Source organism: Dermacentor andersoni, chromosome 1 (genome assembly GCF_023375885.2).
Source record: "Dermacentor andersoni chromosome 1, qqDerAnde1_hic_scaffold, whole genome shotgun sequence".
NCBI lineage: Eukaryota > Metazoa > Arthropoda > Arachnida > Ixodida > Ixodidae > Dermacentor > Dermacentor andersoni.
In genome coordinates this window covers 29,515,180-29,537,902 of record NC_092814.1, presented here as the reverse complement: position 1 = coordinate 29,537,902, position 22,723 = coordinate 29,515,180, and the positions used below count along the sequence as shown (strand labels likewise).

The following is a 22,723-nucleotide window of genomic DNA, read 5'->3' as shown; positions in this document are numbered from 1 at the left end:
TGGAGCACTGTTTATCTATAATCGTGGCTCCTAATCTATCGTACATCCTATGTGACATCAACGCATAATCTATTGTCGAGTGTCGACCCCCTACCTGCCATGTTATGATCCCGTTACACTTTTCAGTAGAGTTACAGACAACTAAGTTATGCCTCTCACACATATCCAGCAGCATCTTACCTGCGGAGTCTGTGTACCCATCCATATCTTCAACATGCGCATTCATGTCTCCTAATACAATTATCTCAATCCTTTTCCTAGCTCATTGATGTCCGCTGCTATACAGTCCAACATTTTTTTGTTTTCCTCTTTAGCATTTGATCCTGTCCAAAGGTATACAAAGCCTAGAAGTGTTTTCGCCCCTGCTACTTTTCTTTTTAGCCATAAATGCTCCTTGCATTCCTGTTTGACCCTTTGCCAATTTGTATTTTTATGAATTAGTGCTCAAATTCCCCCGCCCTTTCTGCTACCCTGCACTCTGCTGCAGCATTCCCATGCATAATCAGGGTTACAGGGCGGTTGTTCCATGTCCCTAAGATGTGTCTCTACAAACCCATAAACCATTAAGTTCTCCTGCCTTAGTTGCTCTTCGATTTCCTCCAATTTTAGCCCATTTCTGCCACCTTGCATGTTAATGAACCCTATGTCTGACTTAATTTGGCTCTGGTGCTTATTCCTGTCGCCTCTCCTACAGTACCGATGTTTGCTTGCTTGTGGCTCCTGCCTCGAATCGTCCACGCCTACACTGGTTCTTTCAGGGCTCTGGGTCCCCCTAAAAAAGCTGTTGCCTGGCGACCCATCCTGCCCCCTATCCTTTTGCCAGTGGCACCACTGTAGTGAATGCCATCCTGCACAAAAGGCCGGAAGCCGGCTCCGTACACGTCCCTGTTGACCTCCATCACGCTGTAGCCGAGTCGTCCGCTCAGACTCCTAATGACCCGAATGGCATCAACCACCCTGCTTTCTACCTGGTAAGACTGGCCCTGGACCTCTGGGATAGTGCATATGGTCACATGCACCCTCCCGGAGGCCTCTCTAAGCTTACTCAGCCCAGTCTCTATGTGTCTCTCAAGGTCCTGGCTTCTCCCCTTAAGCACGTCATTGAGCCCAGCATGCATAATGACCAAGCTGTCGCTCTCCGTGCTGTCCCATACCACTTCCCGCGCCTTGGTCATTGCTTCCGCCATGCCCTTGCCCGCTTGCGCCTCCACCTGTACTCGCCCGTCTGCCTTCACTCTCGCCATCACGCCTTGTTCAGCCCTCCCCACGTTGGAGTCCCCTATCAACAGGACCCTTCTGCGTGCGAACCGTTCGCCTCCAGCCTGTGTCCGCTGCCCCTCCCTTCGCGGCCGCTGGAGGCCCTGTGGCTGCAGCGTCGCCTCACTCGGGGCGTGTTGGGCTGCTTCGCTATAACTACGCCGATTCACCGGCGGCGAGCTGACGACCACTTGCTCTAGCTCCCTGCCTTCCACTTCGCCTGTAGGGTCTACCCCACTTTCTGAGTTTGTGCCACACCTTTGATGTCCTGACTCGACATTCTCCGCTGTCCGCGTCTCAAGCGCATCGAGCCGCCTTTCCAGTTCGGCGCTCCTTTCTTTCTCTTCCTCAAGCTCGGCCACGGTCCTTACTAACTGCGCGGCCTGGGCCGCCTCCACATTGACGAAATTTTCAACTTTCGCCTGCAGTGCTACCCGCTTCTCCTGCTCCTCCCTCAGGTCTGCCTTAAGCTCTTCGTACTTAGCCGCCCAATTCCCTTCCAGTTTTTGGACGGCTTCCCTGACACCCTCGCACGACCTGCACGTGAAGCTAGATGATTCCGCGTCTGCTAAATTCTGGAATTTAGTCTCGTCGAGGAAGCACCATCGCAGGCACTCGTCGCACTGCACTTGCTCCCCGTCCCCCGCGGCCTTCACGTTCTTCGATTTCATCGCTAGGCCTACGTCCCTAGGCCCAACGAGCAAGTTCACCAAATGCTCGCGCTCTAACAGCGCCCCTGAGCGGACTGTTAAGTCGAAAGGCTCTAGACCACGACCTAGTTTACTATACTGACTTGCCTAAGTTATTCCACACCTGCGCCGCACTCACGACCGCACTTTCGAGTCTGCCTGCTCACGCCAAGCCGTGATGCTTGCGTGGACATGCGCACTCTGTACAACAAAGAAAATGACCAAAAGTACTTTGATTGAGCAAACTTAACAATAACGCCGCATTGCCGTGTGCCGTCGTATAAATCACGACAACACACGAGGATACGCGAGCAAAGCGTAGCATAAAATATTTTTGTAACAAGCAATCACGCAAATAAGTTGTGCAACAACAACAAAAATGCTTTATTACCGTTGACGGTTTATCGCGTACGTCTTCATCATTTATTCGTCACTTACAATTAACGGCCTGACATTCCGACAATCAAGTTCAGATTGGAAGTATGGGCGTCTTGCGCTGGAGGATGGATGGATGGATGTTATGAGCGTCCCCTTTGGAACGGGGCGGTGGGTTGCGCCACCAAGCTCTTGCTATTATACTGCCTAATGTCCTACCTAGGTTAAAACACACTATGAACTACCCCACACAAATTTTCTGATCCCCTATTTCGAACTGTGCTTTTGTACGTCTCCGTTTTTTGTCGTTTCCCTACTTTTCTTCCGCCAATCCTCTAATCACCTCTTACCTATTGCGGACCTGTTTGCTTTTCCACTGCTCTCACTGAACCCAAGTGCTTCAAGGAGGCCAGTGGCGCCTAAATCGACCGCTGGGTAGACGTCTTCACATTCTAATAAAACATGCTCCATAGTCTCCCTAGCTTTACCGCAGTAAGCACATGCTTCTTCTTCCGTCTTATATCTCGCTTTATAAGTGCGTGTTCTAAGGCATCCCGATCTCGCTTCGAAAAGCAATGAGCTTCCCTTTGAGTTATCATAAATATTTTCTTTCTTGATTTCATTTTTTCCTCTTAAGTACTTACTCATGGCAGATTTCTTTTCCATTGCCGCCACCCATGAGATTATTTCAGCCTCTCTGACTTTCCGCTTGACCTTCTTTGTTACTGTGTTGCCAACCCTACAGGCCGCATACTTGCTGGTAAGCTTCCTAGTTCTTTTCCTCCACTGTGAATCAATGTTTTTCCTGTACAGATACCTGGGGAACACTCTCCCAGCCCATTTAATTTCTTCCATATTCCTCAGCCGTTCTTCATACTCAATTTTACTGCGAGCTTCCCTCACTTCAAAACTAGTCCAGCCCATATCACCCTGCACAGCTTCATTTGTAGTATTCCCATGGGCGCCAAATGCGAGATGACCCACCCAGCTTGAGGTACAGTAGCGGCGCCTGGTGGCGGCGCGCGAAACGTTATCTGGGTAGTACCAGCTTGGGTAGTATGGAGCCCTGGCTGTGGCGAAGCACGTTTCTAGCCCGAGTTTTGCGTCGATTTGCACTTTTTTCTGCCCTGTTGCGAGTGCGAAAAGGCTCGTCACTTCTCACAGACCACGCTGCGAGCTAGCCGCAGCCTATAGTTTAACAAAACGGACTCTCCGTGGGACGTAATGCTGGAAGCAGAAGGAATCGGCGACGCCGATCCGGAGAGATCTAGCTCAGCCTCGAAAAAGCGTCACCGTCGTTACTTCTGCGTCGTAGGCTGCCACGAACAAGAAGCCCTGAATCGCAACATCAGATTCTACCGTTATCCTTCAAGGCCTCACGAAGCGGAGCGTCGGGCGCGCTGGATAGCTGCAGCTCGTCGCGCTGCGTAAGCGAAACTTCGCGCCATGCTGACTGCTCCGCCTGTCTTGAAGCTTGCTTGATTACTTGCGTTCTAAAATTCGGTCTTTTGCACCTACAGTCCCGACGGCAAACCGACACAGCAGCAGGCATGGCTGGTGATTCACGATTCGAGGCCCGGCCACAGCGACAATTAACAATTCGGCCGGTGCGAAGTGGTGAAGTGACCAGGTGTGAGCAACCGACCACAAATGGTCGGGCTGATTCGGTGACAATTCACTACCCCACTACGAGCAGCACAGGTTAGAGAGTTAAATGTGCTCATCATTGACCTCAAGCCAGCACGTTGAGGCAGCTCAGCTAGGTAGTATTGATTGCAGCACATCGATATTCGAGCGTTGTCATTAAAAGCTACATCAAGCGAGCAGCGCACGAGCTCGCGCTGCAGCGCGATTCGCACGTACGTTACTGCGAGCTCATATGCATTGCTTGAGTTATTTATCAGTTGCTAAAGCGACAAATGGCCGCTACTACAGTGCAGGCATAGCTACTTGTCTAGCGGTATGCAGTCAACAAAGATTGCAGGAGGCCCGCCGTTTCGCGGCATGTCGAAAGACCGATGTCGTCGCGCCGCGTACTATCGTGCGCTTGAGCAGTTCGTACATCGCGGCATGCTGAAAGACCGCTGCCGTCGCGGCGCGTACCGTCGTGCGCTCGAGCAGTTCCGTACACATGATGTCTGCTTATCGCTGCTGTGAATTCATTTATAGCAAGCATTTCCTCGCGTTTGTGCGCCTGAATCTAGCAGCGTGCAAACCTTACCTGAAGTTCAACTTCGTACGCGACTCGCTTCACTTGCGATTGACACCGCGCTAAAATTTCGCCGCTTATTTCTTGAACGGCGTACACGTATTCGGCGTTGCATAATTTATTGCCTTTACGCAGCGTGCCACCCCTGAAAAAATCTTCGGCGCCCGATATTCGCTGCAAGCCGTGGTACAATAAAACTGACAGTGGCGGGTCCATATTGTAAACGTGCTTTCCGAAGCAGACGACCCAGCTTGGTACTACCCAGTTCAGGACAGAAGGCGCTTTTTAGCACCATTTTCGCAGCGCCCCCTGGGCAATGCAGGAGCCCCATAGCCTTTACTTCACTAAAGATTACTTTAGGCCAGAACTTCAAATTAAGAACTGAAGGGCAAGATATACACTGCTTTCAATACGTCTATCCACTGTACCCTAGGTACACGTGCGGCGCATGCCGTACCAGAAGCCGGCCGCACGTAATGAACAAAAAGAAAGTGAGACGAGGTGCAAGCGCGTGCGTTATACAGTCGAATTTTTATGCGGTAAATAAATCCTCGATCGGTCGTAAACATTACCGTGTTACACAGCCTGTCACAGAGCGACAAGTCATCGATCGGTACAAGCAGACCCGCCACTACCTTCAATGAGTTTTGAAAATTGCGAAGTCGATAGTGCCCAGACTTGCAAGCTGGGCCTTCGAATTTTATTGAACACTTCCTTAAACAGTACAACGCATTTTAGACACTCTTCGCGACCATAAAAATAATTTTTAAGTGGTCGCGAAGAATTCTAGCAGCATGAAAAAAAAAAACATCAACGCCGGCTTTCTAGTAAGAACTGCAGAAGATATAGCGATATTTCAGTGGTTCCACACTCTACCCTTCCATCTGCGACTGCGGGGTTCATTATAACTTGGAAAGGCGGGCTGCCGTACCCGAGACAGGAGTTCTCCTCTATTAATTAGATGCATGAAGTAGACGCTAAAGCATTTGCACTATTGCCAACTGAAAAAAGAAAACAAAGGAAACACACACACACACACACACTTCAACTGCCCTCCAAGAGAGCGCTCGAAATAGTATATACACACGTACGAAGGCTCTACGGATCGAAGACCACATAATAAGGTTCGCTCAGACCATTGCTCTTCAGACCATTGCTCACTTGCATGGTGACAAAAAAAAAAAAAGAAAGAAACGCGCGCAAAAGTAAGTATTTGTTGAAGAACCGAATAGTGCAGCAGTTCTGGGGCAGTAGCTTGTTTTTTAAGTAAACGCTTTGAAATGTTGGCTGAGGCGCAGATACACATTCCCACTATTACAAACATTACAATAAATCAAAATACGCCTACATTTAAGCACGTCATGCTATAGTGACGAACTCGTACGGCGTGCGCGGCTGCGCAGCGACCTAGAGCCCATTCATACTACTACCGCTGTCAAAAAGATGCGTAAGTTAATGAAGGCATTGAAGGGGCTTGCACCCGTCGACACTTGAGAGGGGTAACTAGCGCCACCTAAGCGGTGACGTCTGGAACAACAACCGGCACAGGCAGGCCAGCATATAAAGTAGGTCGTGCTTTGGACATATTAGTAAAAAATAATCTCAGTGCCCTTCCACTGTGTGAAGAAGGATGGCCAGCGAAGCTGTGTATGTGGGCCCCTTAATGGCGAACTGCACCTCCGCTGCGGGCCGGCCCGGCATTGCACTATCTTCGGGATCGGCCCACGTACGGAGAAAGCTTAAAGGGCCCCTCACCAGGTGTGGCCATTTTAAGCTGACAAGCGCAGAGCATGCATTGCGCGATAACGATCGTGTCTGAAGGTATTACATCGCTACGCGCCGCGGAAAGACCTGACATTTCAAACCGAACGCCGTTTTCCTCGCGGCCACAGCGCTCCAAGCCGGAGGATGACGTACACGTGCTATAGTCGGATACAACTTAAAGGGTCTGACAACTGGCCAGAATGTGCTGTGAGACATTAATGGAAATGAAATTACCATGATTTATACTGATAGAATCCAGCATACTGTTCGCGATTTAAGTAGGAATTATAATTTTAAATTGGCAAAGAAAGTCAAAAACCAGTAGGTGGCGAGACCTGGCGGTGAAATCATGGTACTTCGGATGTATTCTATGATATCACTGTACGTAAGTCGACTGTCTTGAAGTACAGCATAATTATTTAAAATTGCAGTTTGTTATTAGACACTGGCTCATTATTCTATGCTTCGAAAACCAAAACACGCGCGGCTACGGCAACAGGCTGAACTCCGTATCACGTGTAAAGGCGTCGTTTCCTTTTCGATCCAATTGGTTTCATGTTGACTGGTTACATACCAATATAGTCGGACAGGAAACCACGAAAACATGTAGCTATTATCGCAAAAATAATCTAATAATTCGGAAAACATGAATTGCAGGAAAATCGACTTGATAAACAAAATTATACTTTGTTACACCTACGGCCACACTTGTCTGCCTCCCACTAATGCCGGCGTATAATCGTTATCGCGCTCACCTATCACCGTTTTCAGCATGCTTCCAGTGAACGACTACATCCTCATTGCAGATCGAAAAATTCTGATAAAACATGGTCCACGGCGTTTTCCGCGTTAGCACTTCATGATTAAACAAACTGACCGATTAGCCTTCCATTGCACTAAAAAAAAATTGTACCATGAAAATTAGTTGTCAGTCCTTTAAGTCTGCAGTGAAGCCCCACCCACGCCATCATAACTGCCAGCCACTATTCCTCCGCGAGGCTGCAAATAGTTTGTACTTCAAACTTTCCCTGTTACCTAAATAAGGCGGTAACCACAAAAATAATATTATCAGAGCGTAATTGTATAAGTTTTCGCTCTATTAAGTGTAATTGTGAAAACCTGATTTTAACGCGACAGCGTTAAGGAGCCCGTGTCGCAGAAAAGCCGGTGTCGTCGGCGTTGGCCGTGAGCGAGAAATGGCGGAAGGCAATTCATAAATAAAAACCACTTGCACGATGGGCTGGGTGGGAATCAAACCAGGGTCTCCAGAGTGTGAGACGGAGACGCTACCACTCAGCCATGAGTTCGATGGTTCAAAGTGGGGCAAAAGCGCCTTTAGTGAATGCGGTGTTGCCTTAGAAACGTGCCGTAGAAAGTTATACTGCGGTGTATATCGGTAATTATGAGCATGTAAATTACAGAAGTCGCAGTTTAACGCGTAGCGAAGTACGTTTCCGCTACATTTCTTCTGCGCATGGCGCACCCGCAGAGCCATCTTGCGGCAAACACAGAAGACCCCCTCCTCGCAATGTACGGCGCTGCTCCGACAGGTGGCGCGCCACTCGCCCGCTTCTTACCGCTTCTCCCCTTCGTCTCGTTTGAGCGCATTGGGGCCGTGCAGGGACCGGTGCGAGGATGTCCCAATACCCTTGCGTTTAATACGTTTTCTCGCTCCTCTCCCCTTCCAACTTCCAGCGTGCGTCACTCGAACCCTCGTGCTTAGGCGACGCGGCTCCTCTTTCTGCTCACAGCGCGAATCCTAGGTGCAGCGTCTAATGCGGGACGCCTCTAGGCTGTTTCACATGGCGCGATTTTCAGTCAGCGACACAGCGAATTCCGTAGCTCAGCAACCGCCGCGACTGTAGGCCCTCCGCGACTGGATTCCAACAAGTTGGTCGCGCCGTTGCTCAGTCGCAGCGATCGGCGCGATGTGGGAGGGGCAATGTGTTTTTTGCCGCGCGTTGGTAGCGCTGTGGAGCAATGTCGTGCGTCAGTTCTAGCTATGTTTCGGGCGTACCCACCAGCGTTTGCGGCTTAGGAGCTTCATGAACATTTTTCTTTTCTTCCGCTTACACAATTCGTTTGAAAGGAGTAGCTGCACGCTATCCAGGTCGGGAGAAGGCCGCCGCTTCAACGTAAGGCACGTACCCACTTGATCGCCGCCGTCGTCAACCGCTTCATCGCTAGAAATTGCGCCAGCTGCTTATATACATGCACACTCAACAGTAGTTTGTTCTTCTGCAAAAGTAAATACTCATCCAGGAAAAAAAGTTGCGGCTTCCATAGCGACAACGAAACTAGAGTGTACTAAACGGAACCACCCCACCGACGCCGCACGCCATGCCGCATGCTCATACTTGCGTTGTTGTGCAGCGCCTCACTCACCGTATCTGCAAGCTGTCGTAAAGTCTCAATGCTTTTAAACGTTAAAAATGGTGTACCTATTCTACTATCGAATAAAAATAGGAAAATTCGAATATTTGACTAGTTTCCATGTTGTTTTTATTTAACGATGCAGGCATGGATACTTCGTGAGCAGGAGGCAACCTTGCGCATCGCTGCGACGGATAGCGCGCTGCCGCAAACGCACGCGAAAGCTGTCAGCGAAAATCGCTCTGCGACGTGCGCGGCAGAACGATTTCTTTCGCCCCAATCGCGCCATGTGAAACAGCCTTCTGACGTGATCGCTGCGCCGTAGCGCGTCTGGTGGGAAAGCGTCCCCTGCGATGTGTGCCGTGCTGCTGGCGAGGAGTCATGCGTCTGCGTGGTGCTCCCAAGCGAGATAGAGGACGATCCCATCGAGGCGCCAGCCCCATGATCGCGTCCGCCTTTATGGCGCGTCGCGGCCCGACTGTCCGTGCCGATCACGACGTTTGGCTCGCGTAGATCGTTTCTCCCTCCGAGACACTAGAGAGTTTTAGCAGAGCGTTTACGGTCCGCTCCGCTCAGACCGGAATATCACAACAACTGGCACGCAGCCGCTCAGCAAAACGCTACTGGGAACACTGACGCGCGTGCGCAGAGCACACATAGCGGCAGCGGAACGTGGGACGCTGACCACGTTCCGCTAGGAAACTGATTTAGCGGTGCGTCAGGGGGCGTGTAGTTGCTTTCGTAATCGTTTTACCGCCAAGCTGAGAGCACGTCAGTGGCATCTCTGGAAGACGCTCTTGTTAGATAAGCGAAATCAGTGCATTCTGTGCAGCCACCGGTGCGCGTGAAACGTGTGCGGAGCGGAGCGCAAGCAAACGCTCTGCTAAAACTGTCTAATGAGTTCTTTGGTTCGTTCCGCTTGCTCTGGCGCACGTTTCGTCTTTGTGGGACTCAAGAGCATGCCGAGCGAATGAGTGGGCGGTGCGAACGGGGTGCGATAACGCTATCGCGTTCCACTCTTGAAGGCGAAGCTTAAGCGTCCTCCAAGTTTTTTTTTATTGAACTTGAATAAAACGCTTGTTTCGCTGCAACTATTTACTGTCAAGTTTCACTTCAATTGGCATTGAAGTTTCATGAGTAAAAGGGACTCAGCAGCAAAATGAATTGTTCCGTGGACTTTTGAAGAGTGAAATGCTCAGACTCCATACACTTTGTCCTTGTCTGTTGCACACCTCATCGCTTCCGCCGATGACAAGACTCTTCAAAAACAGCAGACGCCATTTTGAAAACGTGGCATGACGATGACTTCGTTTGCTTCTGTGTTTGGCTAGTGGAGTAACACAACCCCGCGCAGTCCGTGTGCCTTGGTTGCCAACTGCTGTTTCTTTAAGTTGTATCCTACTATAGCGCGCCTACGTACACGTGTTTGTGCCGTGACGTCGCTCGTGGTGACCCGTGACTTCTAGAATTATTCAAGGCAACATCTCTTATATGTGTAGTATTGTTGCTTGAAAAGACGAATTAAAGCTTAGGGAAATAATAAAACACAAACCGAATGTCTGCATGCCTTTTTTTTTTCTTTACTACGCACTGCAGCAAGAGAGATGTGCTTCCGTTTCGTCTGCTTGTTCCCACGTCGTGCAATCGCACGCGCAGACACTAAAACTGTCATTTTCTACAGTGTTTTGCGCGGGATCATGCTCTGTGATCCGCTTGTGTCTGCCTCAGTATTCGCGTAGCAGACTTATGCCGCTGGTCAGCTGTCCTCGTGCACAGCGCGCAAAATCGTCCTCTGCGCGAAACGAGCTCGCGCACGACGGCGTCAGCGAAAGTGCGCAGCGCCGAAAGAAAGAGAGGAGAAAAAAAAAACGAAGGCAGGGCCCGTGACGTATGCGTCACGCGATTCTCGAGGTCCGGTATGGGTGAACGCAGGGAAGGAACTTCGCTTGCGGAGGCGAGACGGGGCAAGTGGAGAGAGCGTCTATGTTTGCGGTGAAACTCGCCTCCTGAAATCATGGGTAATCATGGGCACTGAACTATTTCTATCTCGGCTATTAATGAGCCGATTTGAAAAACAATTTGCGGCAGAACGCTCCCTAGAGGACACGTAACAACTTCTAGCATATAACCAAAATTTGCTATGGGGCCTGGTGAGGAGGGCCCTTTAACACCTGCTTCACCTCCGCCTCGAGTTGCCCCGGCATAGCACTATGTTCGGGATCGCCCCATGCTATGGGGAGTGCTTAACGCTTGCGTCACCTCCGCCGCGGGTCGGCCCGGCATTGCACTATCTTCAAGATCGGCCCACGTATAGGGAGTTTTGTGTCTACACACGGACACAATCCTAGGGGTACTATCCCTGAACAGCTTCGATGTAATTCGCTGTAAAATTGGTTACGTCTTTGTGCTTCTTAATTAATGACGACGACGAATGCGGGAGCAGTGGCACGAGCGCGTTCGCGCGGTAGCGTAATATCCCAGTATAATTAGAGAGTTTTAGAATAGGGGCCCCAAAGAAATAGCGTCGAAGCCACTGCGCATGCGCGAGACGCGAACTGCGTTTGGGTTTTGCATTGGGAAAGCTATCTCACCGATTTAACGGGAGCCCAAATAGCGGCCCCTAAAGCTTTGCGTCAGCAAACATGGCGGCGCCCACCGAAGCGACGGCTCTAACCTAGCACTAAACTGGGTTCGATTCGTGGTAACGCGTGCAGTTCGCAAGCTAGGAGAAGTGACTGCGCCTATCTCTTTCTCGCAACTAGCGTGTTATGAAGATTGATTCATTAGACGCCGCTGATTCCGAATTCGATTGTGGATTTTATGGCTCGAAGGCCTAAGACGGCTAAGCTTGGCTGGTGAAGGCACGTAAAGTTGGTTTACTCAAAACTAAGCGCAACTAATTGTTTGCTGCTTACAGAATAACCTCTAAACTAATAAAACGCGAATACACGCAAGTCAAAATTACTATTCCTATCATAAAATGATATATTTTGTTTACTTATTTCGAATAGCTTTTCTTTGACGCCGTAGCGGCGCTGTCAGCGCAAGACGCTATCCGCAAACGCAAAGCCCTATTCTAAAACTCTTCACTTCTGCGTGCTCCAACGCTAACGCCCGCAAAGCTCTTTGGGGCCCCAAACTATTGGGGCCGCTATTATAAAACTATCTATTATGTCAAGAACACGCGAGTCAAGCATTACCATCCTGACACGAGAAAACATACCTCCTTGTAGATGCGGTACTGGTCGATGGCCCACACAGTCGGGATGTGGGTGGTGAGCAGCTGGGACAGCGTGACGCGCGTGTCGCAGGCACGGGCACAGATGAGCCGCGTCTTGCCCACCGCCGTGTCGCCCACGACGACACACTTGACGAGCTCCTGGTTGGGCTGCTCATTGTTCATCATGGACGGCCATGAATCCTCCCGCCTGCGAAGGAAGGGAAACAATCGCTCTAGTTTCCGGCTTGAAAGACGTGCAGTACGGGCCGTAAAGAAATTTATGTTCGATCTATTAAAAAAGAAAGAACCACTATTAGGCGGATAAGATAATAACAACCGCAGGCCTTGTATGTAATGTCGCGTACATTCATGTCAATTCTAATTACGTATGCGCTCAACGCTGATTGCCAAGACCAAAAGTGCAGACGCGGAGGCGACTGAATTTAGTCGCCGCGCTATACGTCACGATGCCGCTCCGATTTCCCTTGCTCCTGTAGGTAGTGGAAGCCAGTCTGTCCGGAGATGAACACGGGCAGGCGTGAGGAGTGTAGTTGCACCAACTCAGTAAAGTCGGTTCGAGTAGGGCGTGACAGGCATCATATATGGCATGACGTTTACATGACACTGGGTCAAACCATCTGCGAGGGGTCGGTCAACTCGCCCAACCTGTTTCGAAATGTGCATGGGAACGGAACGGTAAGTCCAACTTCTGAATCTACCCGCTTCACGTATAGCCAGAATTCCAATATACAGTCGTATCAGCCTATGGGATTCTTGTATATGATGTACGAAATATTTGTTAGAGCGCCCTCTTAGCCTTTCCTCTAAATACTTTAAATTTATTAGCCTGATAAGATTTTACATCAGTCGATCTAGTGCAATTCTTTATTAGTTTCCTATCAGCCCAATATAAACTTGCATTGTGCACGTGTAATCTATATGTAATTTGTACTAGTGCCTACACAATGTGATGGTGCTCGCCGATAGACTAATAAAAATATCTGTTACGCTCACCGTGAACTAGGACTGCTACAGATAAAGCTTCCTGACCTTGTAAGTTGTCGTAGCAGACTATAAGGTCATGCACATTTGTATTGGAACTTGTATTGGAATTGTCACTAAGGGGATCGATATGTCAATTGGTCCCAATAGGTCCCAATTGGAAGCCTTCTGCAATTCAAGGCCGGCCTTACAATGTATACAGTTGTTTCTTGTTTCCTCGACACAGACGTCACGATGAACTGACGTGCGAAATCATGGAACTTCTCCAACTTATCCATCACTTGAGAGAAAAAGGCCGTGACATATTTTTTTCAATAATACCGCGATGGCCATTGCGGTATCATTGGAAATTATGACGCAGATACGGCAGCTCGGACGTCAAACCAAGAAGACCGCTGCGTCTCCATTCCTCTCAAGGATAGACGCTGCGAGACAGCTTCGCATTCTAGCACGCACGTACTAAGCGCACCAGACTGCACAGACTAAACCCTCCGCTGCAATTCGGACCTCCGGCCGGACTACACCGACGCGAAGCGTCTCTTGTGTCGGTCGTGGTTGGGAGTTGCCTTCACAAAAGCTTATCCTGCACTAATTGGACTGGCATGTAATGTCTACGGCTGCGAGGAGAACATTGGCCACTGTTGCGACGCCGGTTACTTGAACCTCGACCGGTTTTACTTCTGGGTAGCGCGGCGTTGTCGGCAGGACGCGTAGGCGTACGGGAGATCATCGCGGTCAGGCAGGGGCGAGACGATTTCTAGTGCGAACCTTGCACGGTTTATTACATGGTAACGGAGTAGGAAAGAAAAGAAGACAGTACAAAAGGATACATTGCGGGGCCGCTTAAATAGGCCCGCTAAAATCGTAGGCAGGCGTTTGCTCACGCCAACGTCACGTGGTATATGTATTGAGTCCGGTCGGTAATTGGCGGCTCTCCCTCTTTCTCAAAGGGCCCCTCACCAGGCCCCATCGCAAATTTTGGTTATACGCTGGAAGATGTTACGTGCCCTCTGCGGAGCGCTCTGCCGCAAAAATGTTTCAAGTCGGCTCATTAATAGCCAAGATAGAAATATTTCACTGCCGCAAACCCATGATTTCAGCAGGCGGGCTCCACTGCACAGGGACATTCCCTTCCACTCACCTCGTCTAGCCTTCGCAAGCGAAATACCTTCCCTGCGTTCTCCTATGCCGGACCTCGAGGATCGCGTGACACATACGTCAAGGGCCCCGCCTTCACTTTTTTTTCTCCTCGCTTTTTCTTTTTCGGCGATGCGCACTTTCGCTGACGGCGTTGCGCGGGAGCCGTTTCGCGCAGTGCACGATTTTGCGCGCTGTGCACAAGGACACATGGCTAGCGGTATAATTCAGTGCTACACAAATACTGAGGCAGAACAAGCGGATCACAGAGCGTGATCACGCGCTGTAACAGAGTAGAAAATGGCATAGTTTCGGTACCTGCGCACGTGACCGCGCCACCGTGGGAACAAGCAGACGAAGCGGAAGTACATCTCTCTTGCTTCGGTGCGAAGTAAAGCAAAAAACACGTAGACATTCCGTTTGTGTGTTTTATTATTTCTCTAAACTTCCACTTCATCAATTCAAGCAACAGATCGCACAGATAACAGACGTTGTCTTGAATAATTCTCGAAGTCACGTGTTCACCACGAGCGACGTCACACTGCGGACACGATTACGTAGGCGCAGGGGCACGATTCTGTCCCCGTCCGGCTTGGAGCACAGCGGCCGTGAGTAAAGATGGAAACGGCATTCGGATTGAAATTTCATATCTTTCCGCGGCACGTAGCGATATAATACTTTGCAGACACGATTGTTATCGCGCAATGTGTGCTCTGGTGTGCTCTGTGTCATGGAGGCATTACGGAATCAGGGTGTAGACGAGCCGCATGTAAATATACTGAAAGATATCTATAGCGGCTCCACAGCCACCGTAGTCCTCCATAAAGAAAGCAACAAAATCCCAATAAAGCAAGGCGTCAGGCAGGGAGATACGATCTCTCCAATGCTATTCACAGCGTGTTTACAGGAGGTATTCAGAGACCTGGATTGGGAAGAATTGGGGATAAGAGTTAATGGAGAAAACCTTAGTAACTTGCGATTCGCTGATGATATTGCCTTGCTTAGTAACTCAGGGGACCAATGCATGCTCACTGACCTGGAGAGGCAACGCAGAAGGGTGGGTCTAAAAATTAATCTGCAGAAAACTAAAATAATGTTTAACAGTCTCGGAAGAGAACAACAGTTTACGATAGGTAGCTACGCACTGGAAGTGGTAAGGGAATACATCTACTTAGGGCAGGTAGCGACTGAAATCATGAGACTGAAATAATCAGAACAATAAGAATGGGCTGGGGTGCGTTTGGCAGGCATTCTCAGATCATGAACAGCAGGTTGCCATTATCCCTCAAGAGAAAAGTGTATAACAGCTGTGTCTTACCGGTACTCACGTACGGGGCAGAAACCTGGAGGCTTACGAAAAGGGTTCTACTTAAATTGAGTACGATGCAACGAGCTATGGAAAGAAGAATGATGGGTGTAAGGATAAGGGATAAGAAATGAGCAGATTGGGTGAGGGGACAAACACGAGTTAATGACATCCGAGTTGAAACTAAGAAAAAGAAATGTGCATGGGCAGGACATGTAATGAGGAGGGAAGATAACGGATGGTCATTAAGGGTTACGGACTGTATTCCCAGGGAAGGGAAGCGTAGCAGGGGTGTCAGAAAGTTAGGTGGGCGGATGAGCTTAAGAAGTTTGCAGGGACAACATGGCCACAATTAATACATAACCGGGGTAGTTGGATAAGTATGGGAGAGGTCTTTGCCCTGCAGTGGGCGTAACCAGGCTGATGATGATGATCATCATCATGATGTATACACACACACCACGTAACTTGCGCCAAAATTTAAAAATATGTGAATGCTACGTAGCTGGACAGAACCAACGTAATGTTGCAAGTCAGATAATTTCGCCTAATTAACTTCTCGAATATTATAGTCAGATCAAAATTGTCAATCAGACAATTGTAGGCCATCATGACAATTCCAGATCCATCTTTCTGTTGCCCAATACGCGCTACATAATTCCAAGCGTTAAATAAAGCCCGCAAATGTCGCGCGGCACTTTTCGCGTGATTTCTGCAGCTTGTATACGTTACATGAACACACAAATAAACTCGTTATGAACGAAAAAATTTCCTCCGGCATATCAAACATTGGCTGCGCCAACAAGTAAGCAGCCCCCCCCCACCCCCTCCCCGCCTGATGTGGAAACGTGGGCGGTGGCCAAGACGACGACCAAAGCTGACCGGGCGGCCCGAGTCTCGGAGCGGCACGCACTTGTTTTCACCCGCTTCCGGTCATCGACCCTCCTTCGGCGCGCCGCGTGGCTGGCCCGCCGGGCAGCGCTTCTCTATCCACTGCTGCAAACGCGCAGTAAACATCCAGAGCGAAACGACCTCCTCTTCCACATACACGCTCGTCCTTGTCGGCGCGAAATACATCTCTCTACTTCTTCGTCTCCGTACGGCGTCATTTCGTCACAGGATATACGTATATATGCGCCCATCGCAACTTCGCCACATCGTCTGCTTATCGTGGTCATGCATTCATTCACGTATAAACATAACAATAACGAATGAAAGCAGCGCTCTAGAAGAAAGCGGCGCAACTACAGACACAGCGCAAAAAGAAAATCGACGCTCCTCCCCAATGGCGGGAAAACAATGTCGAAAGCGGGCTTTCCTGTATAAGCACGCGCTCTCGGCAGCGACTGAAGAGCACCGGCGGCGCGAGGAGCATCTGCGAACGGATGCATTTTACGAGCGCACATATGCCCTGGCACCGCTTCCTTTGTAGCTCGCACCGTGGGTGATGATGATGACGTATAGAGCTCAGAGGCTGAAAAGCCGCAGTCCGTAATAATGCAAACTGGGGCCGCGTTCATAACCTATCGGCAATTTCGGTATTGACAAGATGGGCAGCTGAAACGCTACGGAGTCAATAGAGAGTATTTAGGTTAGAGGAAGCAAGCTGGCAGCCAACCGTTGGGGGACGCAAACTCCACTGTGGGCCCTTCGCGCTAGTTCCTGCTCGCTTGGGGTTCTTTTGCACACCCGGCTGTTTGCGTCCCCCAACGCTAGGGTGCGCTTGCGTAGACTTAGCGTTAAAACCCCTTGATAATTTGAAAGTAGCGACACGCTCCTCCCCGCGGCGCTTTCCTCCTCGATTCTCCTCGCTTTTTCTTCTCGGCTCCCGCGGACGGGCCGCAGCATTCTATGGAGGCGCGTTATTTTGGGCCAGTTGCACGGCCCAGTTGTGTTGAAAATTTTGAGAAACGCTGGTAACCACATCGATCAAGCTGAAGGCAACGTTTATGAGGAGGTAGGTTTTTTTACTAGAGCCATATGAACGCGGTATAGTGATGTAAAAGGAGTTTGAGGCGAGTTAGATACTGCGCACAATTTTTTTTGCCACATGATGAGATGCTTTACTATCTGCGTCTGAAGTAGTATTGCTTGTGGCACATCCCTCTGCGTGTAGCTTATTAAGCGAAAGCCTTAGATCTCTGTTTCAAGATCGCGTTCTGAGGTGTAGAAAATATCACGTGAGCCATTGAAGGCCGGAAGCGAACCAAAGCATGCCCACCCGTGTATAAGAGATAATTACTGATTAACAAAGTTAATTATTGATTAGTGATTGTATTAAGATGAATTTAGGGGTATTAAGGAGGAATAAAGAGAATTAAGGTGGATTAAGGTCGATGAAGGTGGATTAAGGTGCATTATAGAGGATTAAAGTGGACTAAGCTGGATGAAGGATGATTGCGGTGGATTAAGGAGGATTAAAGTCGATGAAGGAGGATGAAGGTGGATTAGGATGAAATACGTTGCAGTGCTAAACATTATTGCCTGCAGAATATTTCCTGCATTACGGCATCATGACCATAGCAATGACCGATTGCTCAATCTTCGTAATCAAAGCGCATTGATGCAATGATTTCGGCTCGTGTTAAATCAACGGAAAATATTTCCGTACAGAACAAAACCGCAGAGAGGTGGTTTTAAAACATTCGCTATTAAAGCGAAGATTCCCGGCCTCCGCCTAGATGTCGATATCAACAGCAAGTGTGCGCGGTCATGTGAACACACCCTGCACATTGCCTGTATCCGTGAGAAAACGAAATAATAATCATCGCCCACTCATGCGTGCGTGGAAGGACAGTTCAAAGCAAATTCCAAAAATCCAAGGTGAACCTAGGTATCGCCTGGGAGATGCGAATGTGAAACCCTTGTAAAGCCTACTGTAATTCACCTTAATCCACCTCCATCAACCTTCATTCACCCTATTCCACCTTAATCCTCCTTAATACACCCGTAATGGTCTTATTCTTCCTTCATCAAGCCTAATTCACCTTAATCCACCCTAATGGACCTTAATCCTCTTTCATCCACCTTAATCGACTCTAATTCTCTTTAATGCGCCTTAATCATTGTTAATGCGTCTTAATCCTCCTTTATACACACCAATCCATCTTAATCCCATTAATCCGCCGTAATCCATCTTAATCACCATTCATCCAGCTTAATCCTTGTTCATGCACCTTATAATACGCCCTAACCAACCTTAATCCTCCCCTAATCCACCTTAATTCAAAACACTAATGAATCATTAATTACCATGGCTAATCATTAATCTCTTATACACGGCTGGACATGCTTTGGGTCGTTTCGGGTCTTCCTGGGTCGCGTGATATTTTCTGTTCACAACGCGATTTTGAAAACAGATCTAAAGGCTTTCGCCTTAAAACTTAAAAAAAAAAACCGCAATGTGTTCTAGCTAGCACTCATCACCTGCAATACCACAGGTATACTTGCCGGAAATTTTTTCGGGGCCTGCATTCATTGTATGACTGACGCACACATCGACGTAAGTTTAATATAATAGCTCCTCTACAAGCCGCTATTTCGATTTTCAGTAAAACAGGCAATGTAACCTAACAATAACGAAAAGTGCGATCGAGAGGCTGTGTCATCGCTCAGGATTCTTCACAGCAGAAAACAACCGATAGTGCTTCATTTCCGACTGAATAACAACAGTTGGCGACGTGCAAGGTGGTGGAGTCCCACCAGAATATTAAGCATACTGAGGACAACCCAATTTTTATGCAACGTACAAATTGCCGAAGCAAAAATGCTGGTGAGCAGGCCGGAAGAATTAAAAAAATGCAGCATTAGGGGATGCTTTGATACGAGCAATAAGAAAGACGCCTAACCTCGCAAACAACAGTGTTCTATGTCGTAACAAAATTCTTTCGGCCAATGTTTGCAGCCACTGCTTCCTGCGCAAGCCTTCACGCTTTCCTTGTGGTATCCCAAATATTACATGACCATATTCAGGCTTCTTGCTGCACTTACATGTGAACAGTACGGCATAACGCTAGCTCAGAGAGCCGGAAACACAGCGTACAACGTTCGCTACGCCGAGCTAAAGCACCGAGCCAGCCGAGCTGAGGAGAAAAATGGCGCGGACGAAAAAGAAAAATACAAAGAAAACGCAAGATTCGCGCGTTTCCAAGGGCAACGGCAGGGAGACCAATCGTCGTGCAGAAGTCGGGCGCAAGACCGCTTCCCGCGGGGGGGGGGGTGAGGGGGGGAGGACGCGCAAGGGGCGAGGAGGAGGCGAGGAGGAGGCGAGAAGGTCGCGCGGCGGCGGCAGAGTTCAAAGAGTGGCGGCATTTTCAAGTTATCAAGGGGCTTTACTTAGCGTTAAAGAAAATCGGGTGTTATCGTATTTAATGAAAACAGTGGACAGTCAAGACAATACAGGGCCAGGAAATACCTTGGGTAAAATAATATAAATACCTTGGTATATGGATAAATGAAGGCAATAGATATATGGAAACACAAAAAAAAACAAGGGGAAGAGAAATGCAGCCATAATGAAACACGGAGCGCTATGAGGTTACAATAAGTAGGAGGTGCTCCGGTGTATGTGGAAAGGTGTAATGGTTCCAGGACTTACATTTGAAAATGCGGTTGTTTGCTTGAAATCAGGGGTACTATCAGGACTCGATGGCAACCAAAGGTCAGTGGGACGCCTCGCATTGGGTGCTCACGGGAAGACTACAAATGAAGCTGTGAAGGGTGATATGGGCTGGACAAGCTTTGAAGTGAGGGAAGCTCACAGTAAAATTGATTATGCAGAACGACTGAGGAATATGGAAGAAAGTAAGTGGGCTGGGAGAGTGTTGAGGTATTTGTACAGGAAAAAAACATTGACTCAGAGTGAAGGAAAAGAACTAGGAAGCTTACCAGCAAGTATGCGACCTGTATGGTGAGTAACATGGGAACAATAAACGTCAAGCGGAAAGTCAGAGAGGCTGAGACAATCTTATGGGTTGCGGCAATGGAAAAGAAACCTGCCATGAGTAACTACTTAAGAGGAAGAAACGAAACCAGGAAAGAAACAATTTATGATAACTTAAAGGGAAGCTCATTACTTTTCGAAGCGAGATCAGGCTGCCTTAGGACACGCACTTATAAAACGAGATAAAACAAAGAAGAAGAAGCATGTGTTTGCTGCGGTAACGCCAGGGAAACGATGGAGCATGTTTTATTAGAATGTGAAGATATCTGCCCAGCGGTTGATTTAGGCACCTTTGGCCTCCTTGAAACCCTTGGGTTCAGCGAGAGCAGGGGGAAAGTAAACATGTCCGCGACAGAGATTAGTAAGAGGCGATTGGAAGATTGGTGGAAGAAAAGTAGGCAAACGAAAAACGGAGGCGTACAAAACCAAAGTTCCCAATAGGGGTTCAGAAAGGTTGGTGCTGGAAATTCTTCGCGGGTTTTCTTTTTTTCTTTCCATTAATATATATATATATATATATATATATATATATATATATATATATATATATATATATATATATATATATGTATATATGACATTAGGCAATATAATGACAAGGGCTTGGTGGCGCAACCCATGCACCGCCCGTTCCAAAGGGGACGCTCATAGCATGCACTCTCTAACGGAAATCCAGGTGTAGAGGAAAGCTTAGATAGGTAAGCGTCGCTAAGGATTTGTGGTTTTAAAAAGGCACGCAAGCGGAACGACGAGGATTCCGCCTTTCTTAGTTTTCCTGTGCTGCCCTTTGCCACACGCTGCTGGAAACGTTTTGGAAGGGTGCCAGGGCTTTCAGCGGTTGATTTGCGTATCTGCGCCCATGTTGAGTGCGCGTCGATTGTGCGTTTCGTGGATCGCAAACAATTATTAATGGCGTCTCAGAGGCAGCATGTCGTTCCTGGAAGCCATGAAGCACTCACCGACTACTGGGTGAGAGGCTTGAGTGCGCTGTTGTGCAAACAGTGCAGCCGATAAAGGCACGCGCTGAGTTCCGTGTGCTGACACGGCTGCCTTGAAGCTTGTTGTTGCTGATTTCTGCACTTGGAGCTCGTTTCTTGTATTCTTTTAACACATTCTTTAGACATTGCGCATATTCAAGAAGTCTTCGAGCGAAGCCTTCCACGTCGGGTTTACCAAAGGGGTGCACTTATTCACGTCGATATCTACAGCCACATATATATTTGTTAGCGTCAGATATTGGGGGAAACGTGCATAGCTGATATGAAATAATGTCAAAACGTAGCAAAATATACATATCTGCGCATATGAGCCGTGTTGCTCCACCCTGAGAAGAGTCAACATGAGCGGCCAAACCACTTTAACAATGGCAACTGTGATCCAGGTACGTATATAATGGGCTGTTAATCTAATACTTATTCTCGTTTTAACTTCATCATACATACTGCCTGGGCGTGCCATAAAGCATTATTAGAGAAAAATGTGCTCGCATAAGCACTCTTTTACAGGCCGTCTTGTTCTCTCGCGAAAAGACGGATGCCGTCGCTGACACCGTTGGCATAACTGAGCGAGAGGGTTGTTTATGCTGCTTTACCGAATGCACCGTCTCTTGCTTCCCGTTTGACGCAGCGGTAAACAGTGCATGACAACAGCATAACAACATTTACAGACCCAATCACCTATACGTAGCGAATGCGACCGGTAGCCTATGGGTACGGTGAGGTACAGATGTTGGCAGAGCGCTGTTTCGCCGCTTGCTGCTTATTGTGTACGCGCCGTGCAAAATGAAAAGTAGTTGATTGCAAATCGTTAAGGCCAGAACTGAACTATAAAATCAGTTTGCTTCATCACAACTGCTTACTTTTCAGTTCAGGCCCGCTTTCAGCGCGTGCACGAACTCGATCGCGCCAGGCCTAATCTTCCCTGAACAAGATCAACATCGGCTCAAACTTCATGTGCACGGCTTGAGAGGGTTGAAGCTTGTGCATTTCAACTTCGTATAGGCAAGTTTTGACTCGTTTTGGGCGCGATTCATTACATATACAAGCGAAGGCGCTGCGGCTGTCGCGTTGTCGGTTCGACGGCCGATGGGTCGAACGATGGTCAGCACGCTGATTTTATCGGTGCCGTCGACAAGAAAGCCTGTCGCAGGTGTAACGCAGTGTTCTTTCGTTGAAATTGATAGCCATCAATGAAAGACGGAAACTACGTGGCTCACGGTGCAGTCCGGACCACTGTGGTCCGGGCGAAGCCCTGGCAGCTTTCAGTTTTAAATTTGAGTTGCAGTCTTACGCTACGCACGTTTTCGGCACCGCACCGACGTCGAGCTACCAGTGAAGTTTCCGCGCGATACAAGGCACGAGTGTTTGCAGCAGCGCGCGTCCTAGCGTTTTATTTTCTTCTTTCTTTCTTTTTTTCGGGGTCTTTCCCCCCGAGATCGGGCGTCGCGGCC

At 48.7% G+C, this 22,723-nt stretch overlaps 2 protein-coding genes across 8 annotated transcripts in view; both read right to left on the bottom strand.

Moving 5' to 3' along the window:
• The window catches only part of RhoBTB (Rho-related BTB domain containing), a 319,208-nt gene that overhangs the window by 87,638 nt on the left and 208,847 nt on the right, over nucleotides 1–22,723 (bottom strand). For all 7 annotated transcript variants that reach the window (XM_050193352.3, XM_072286083.1, XM_055061279.2 and 4 more), the window contains one exon: nucleotides 11,891–12,095. In XM_050193352.3, the coding sequence (XP_050049309.1) occupies nucleotides 11,891–12,095 (205 nt within the window). The remainder of the gene's footprint in view (nucleotides 1–11,890; nucleotides 12,096–22,723) is intronic.
• LOC140215350 (uncharacterized) lies at nucleotides 577–2,140 on the bottom strand. The gene is made up of 2 exons (XM_072285949.1): nucleotides 2,071–2,140; nucleotides 577–1,498 (listed from the first exon to the last, which is right to left on the bottom strand). The coding sequence occupies exons 1-2, from the start codon at nucleotides 2,138–2,140 to the stop codon at nucleotides 741–743; spliced, it is 828 nt and encodes a 275-aa protein (XP_072142050.1). The 3' UTR covers nucleotides 577–740.

Coding starts and splice junctions, on each gene's coding strand:
- LOC140215350 (XM_072285949.1), bottom strand. CDS start 2,140: ATGTCCACGCAAGCATCACGGCTTGGCGTGAGCAGGCAGACTCGAAAG. Junction 1,499..2,070: donor CGGTCGTGAGTGCGGCGCAG/GTGTGGAATAAC, acceptor GCACAAACTCAG/AAAGTGGGGTAGACCCTACA.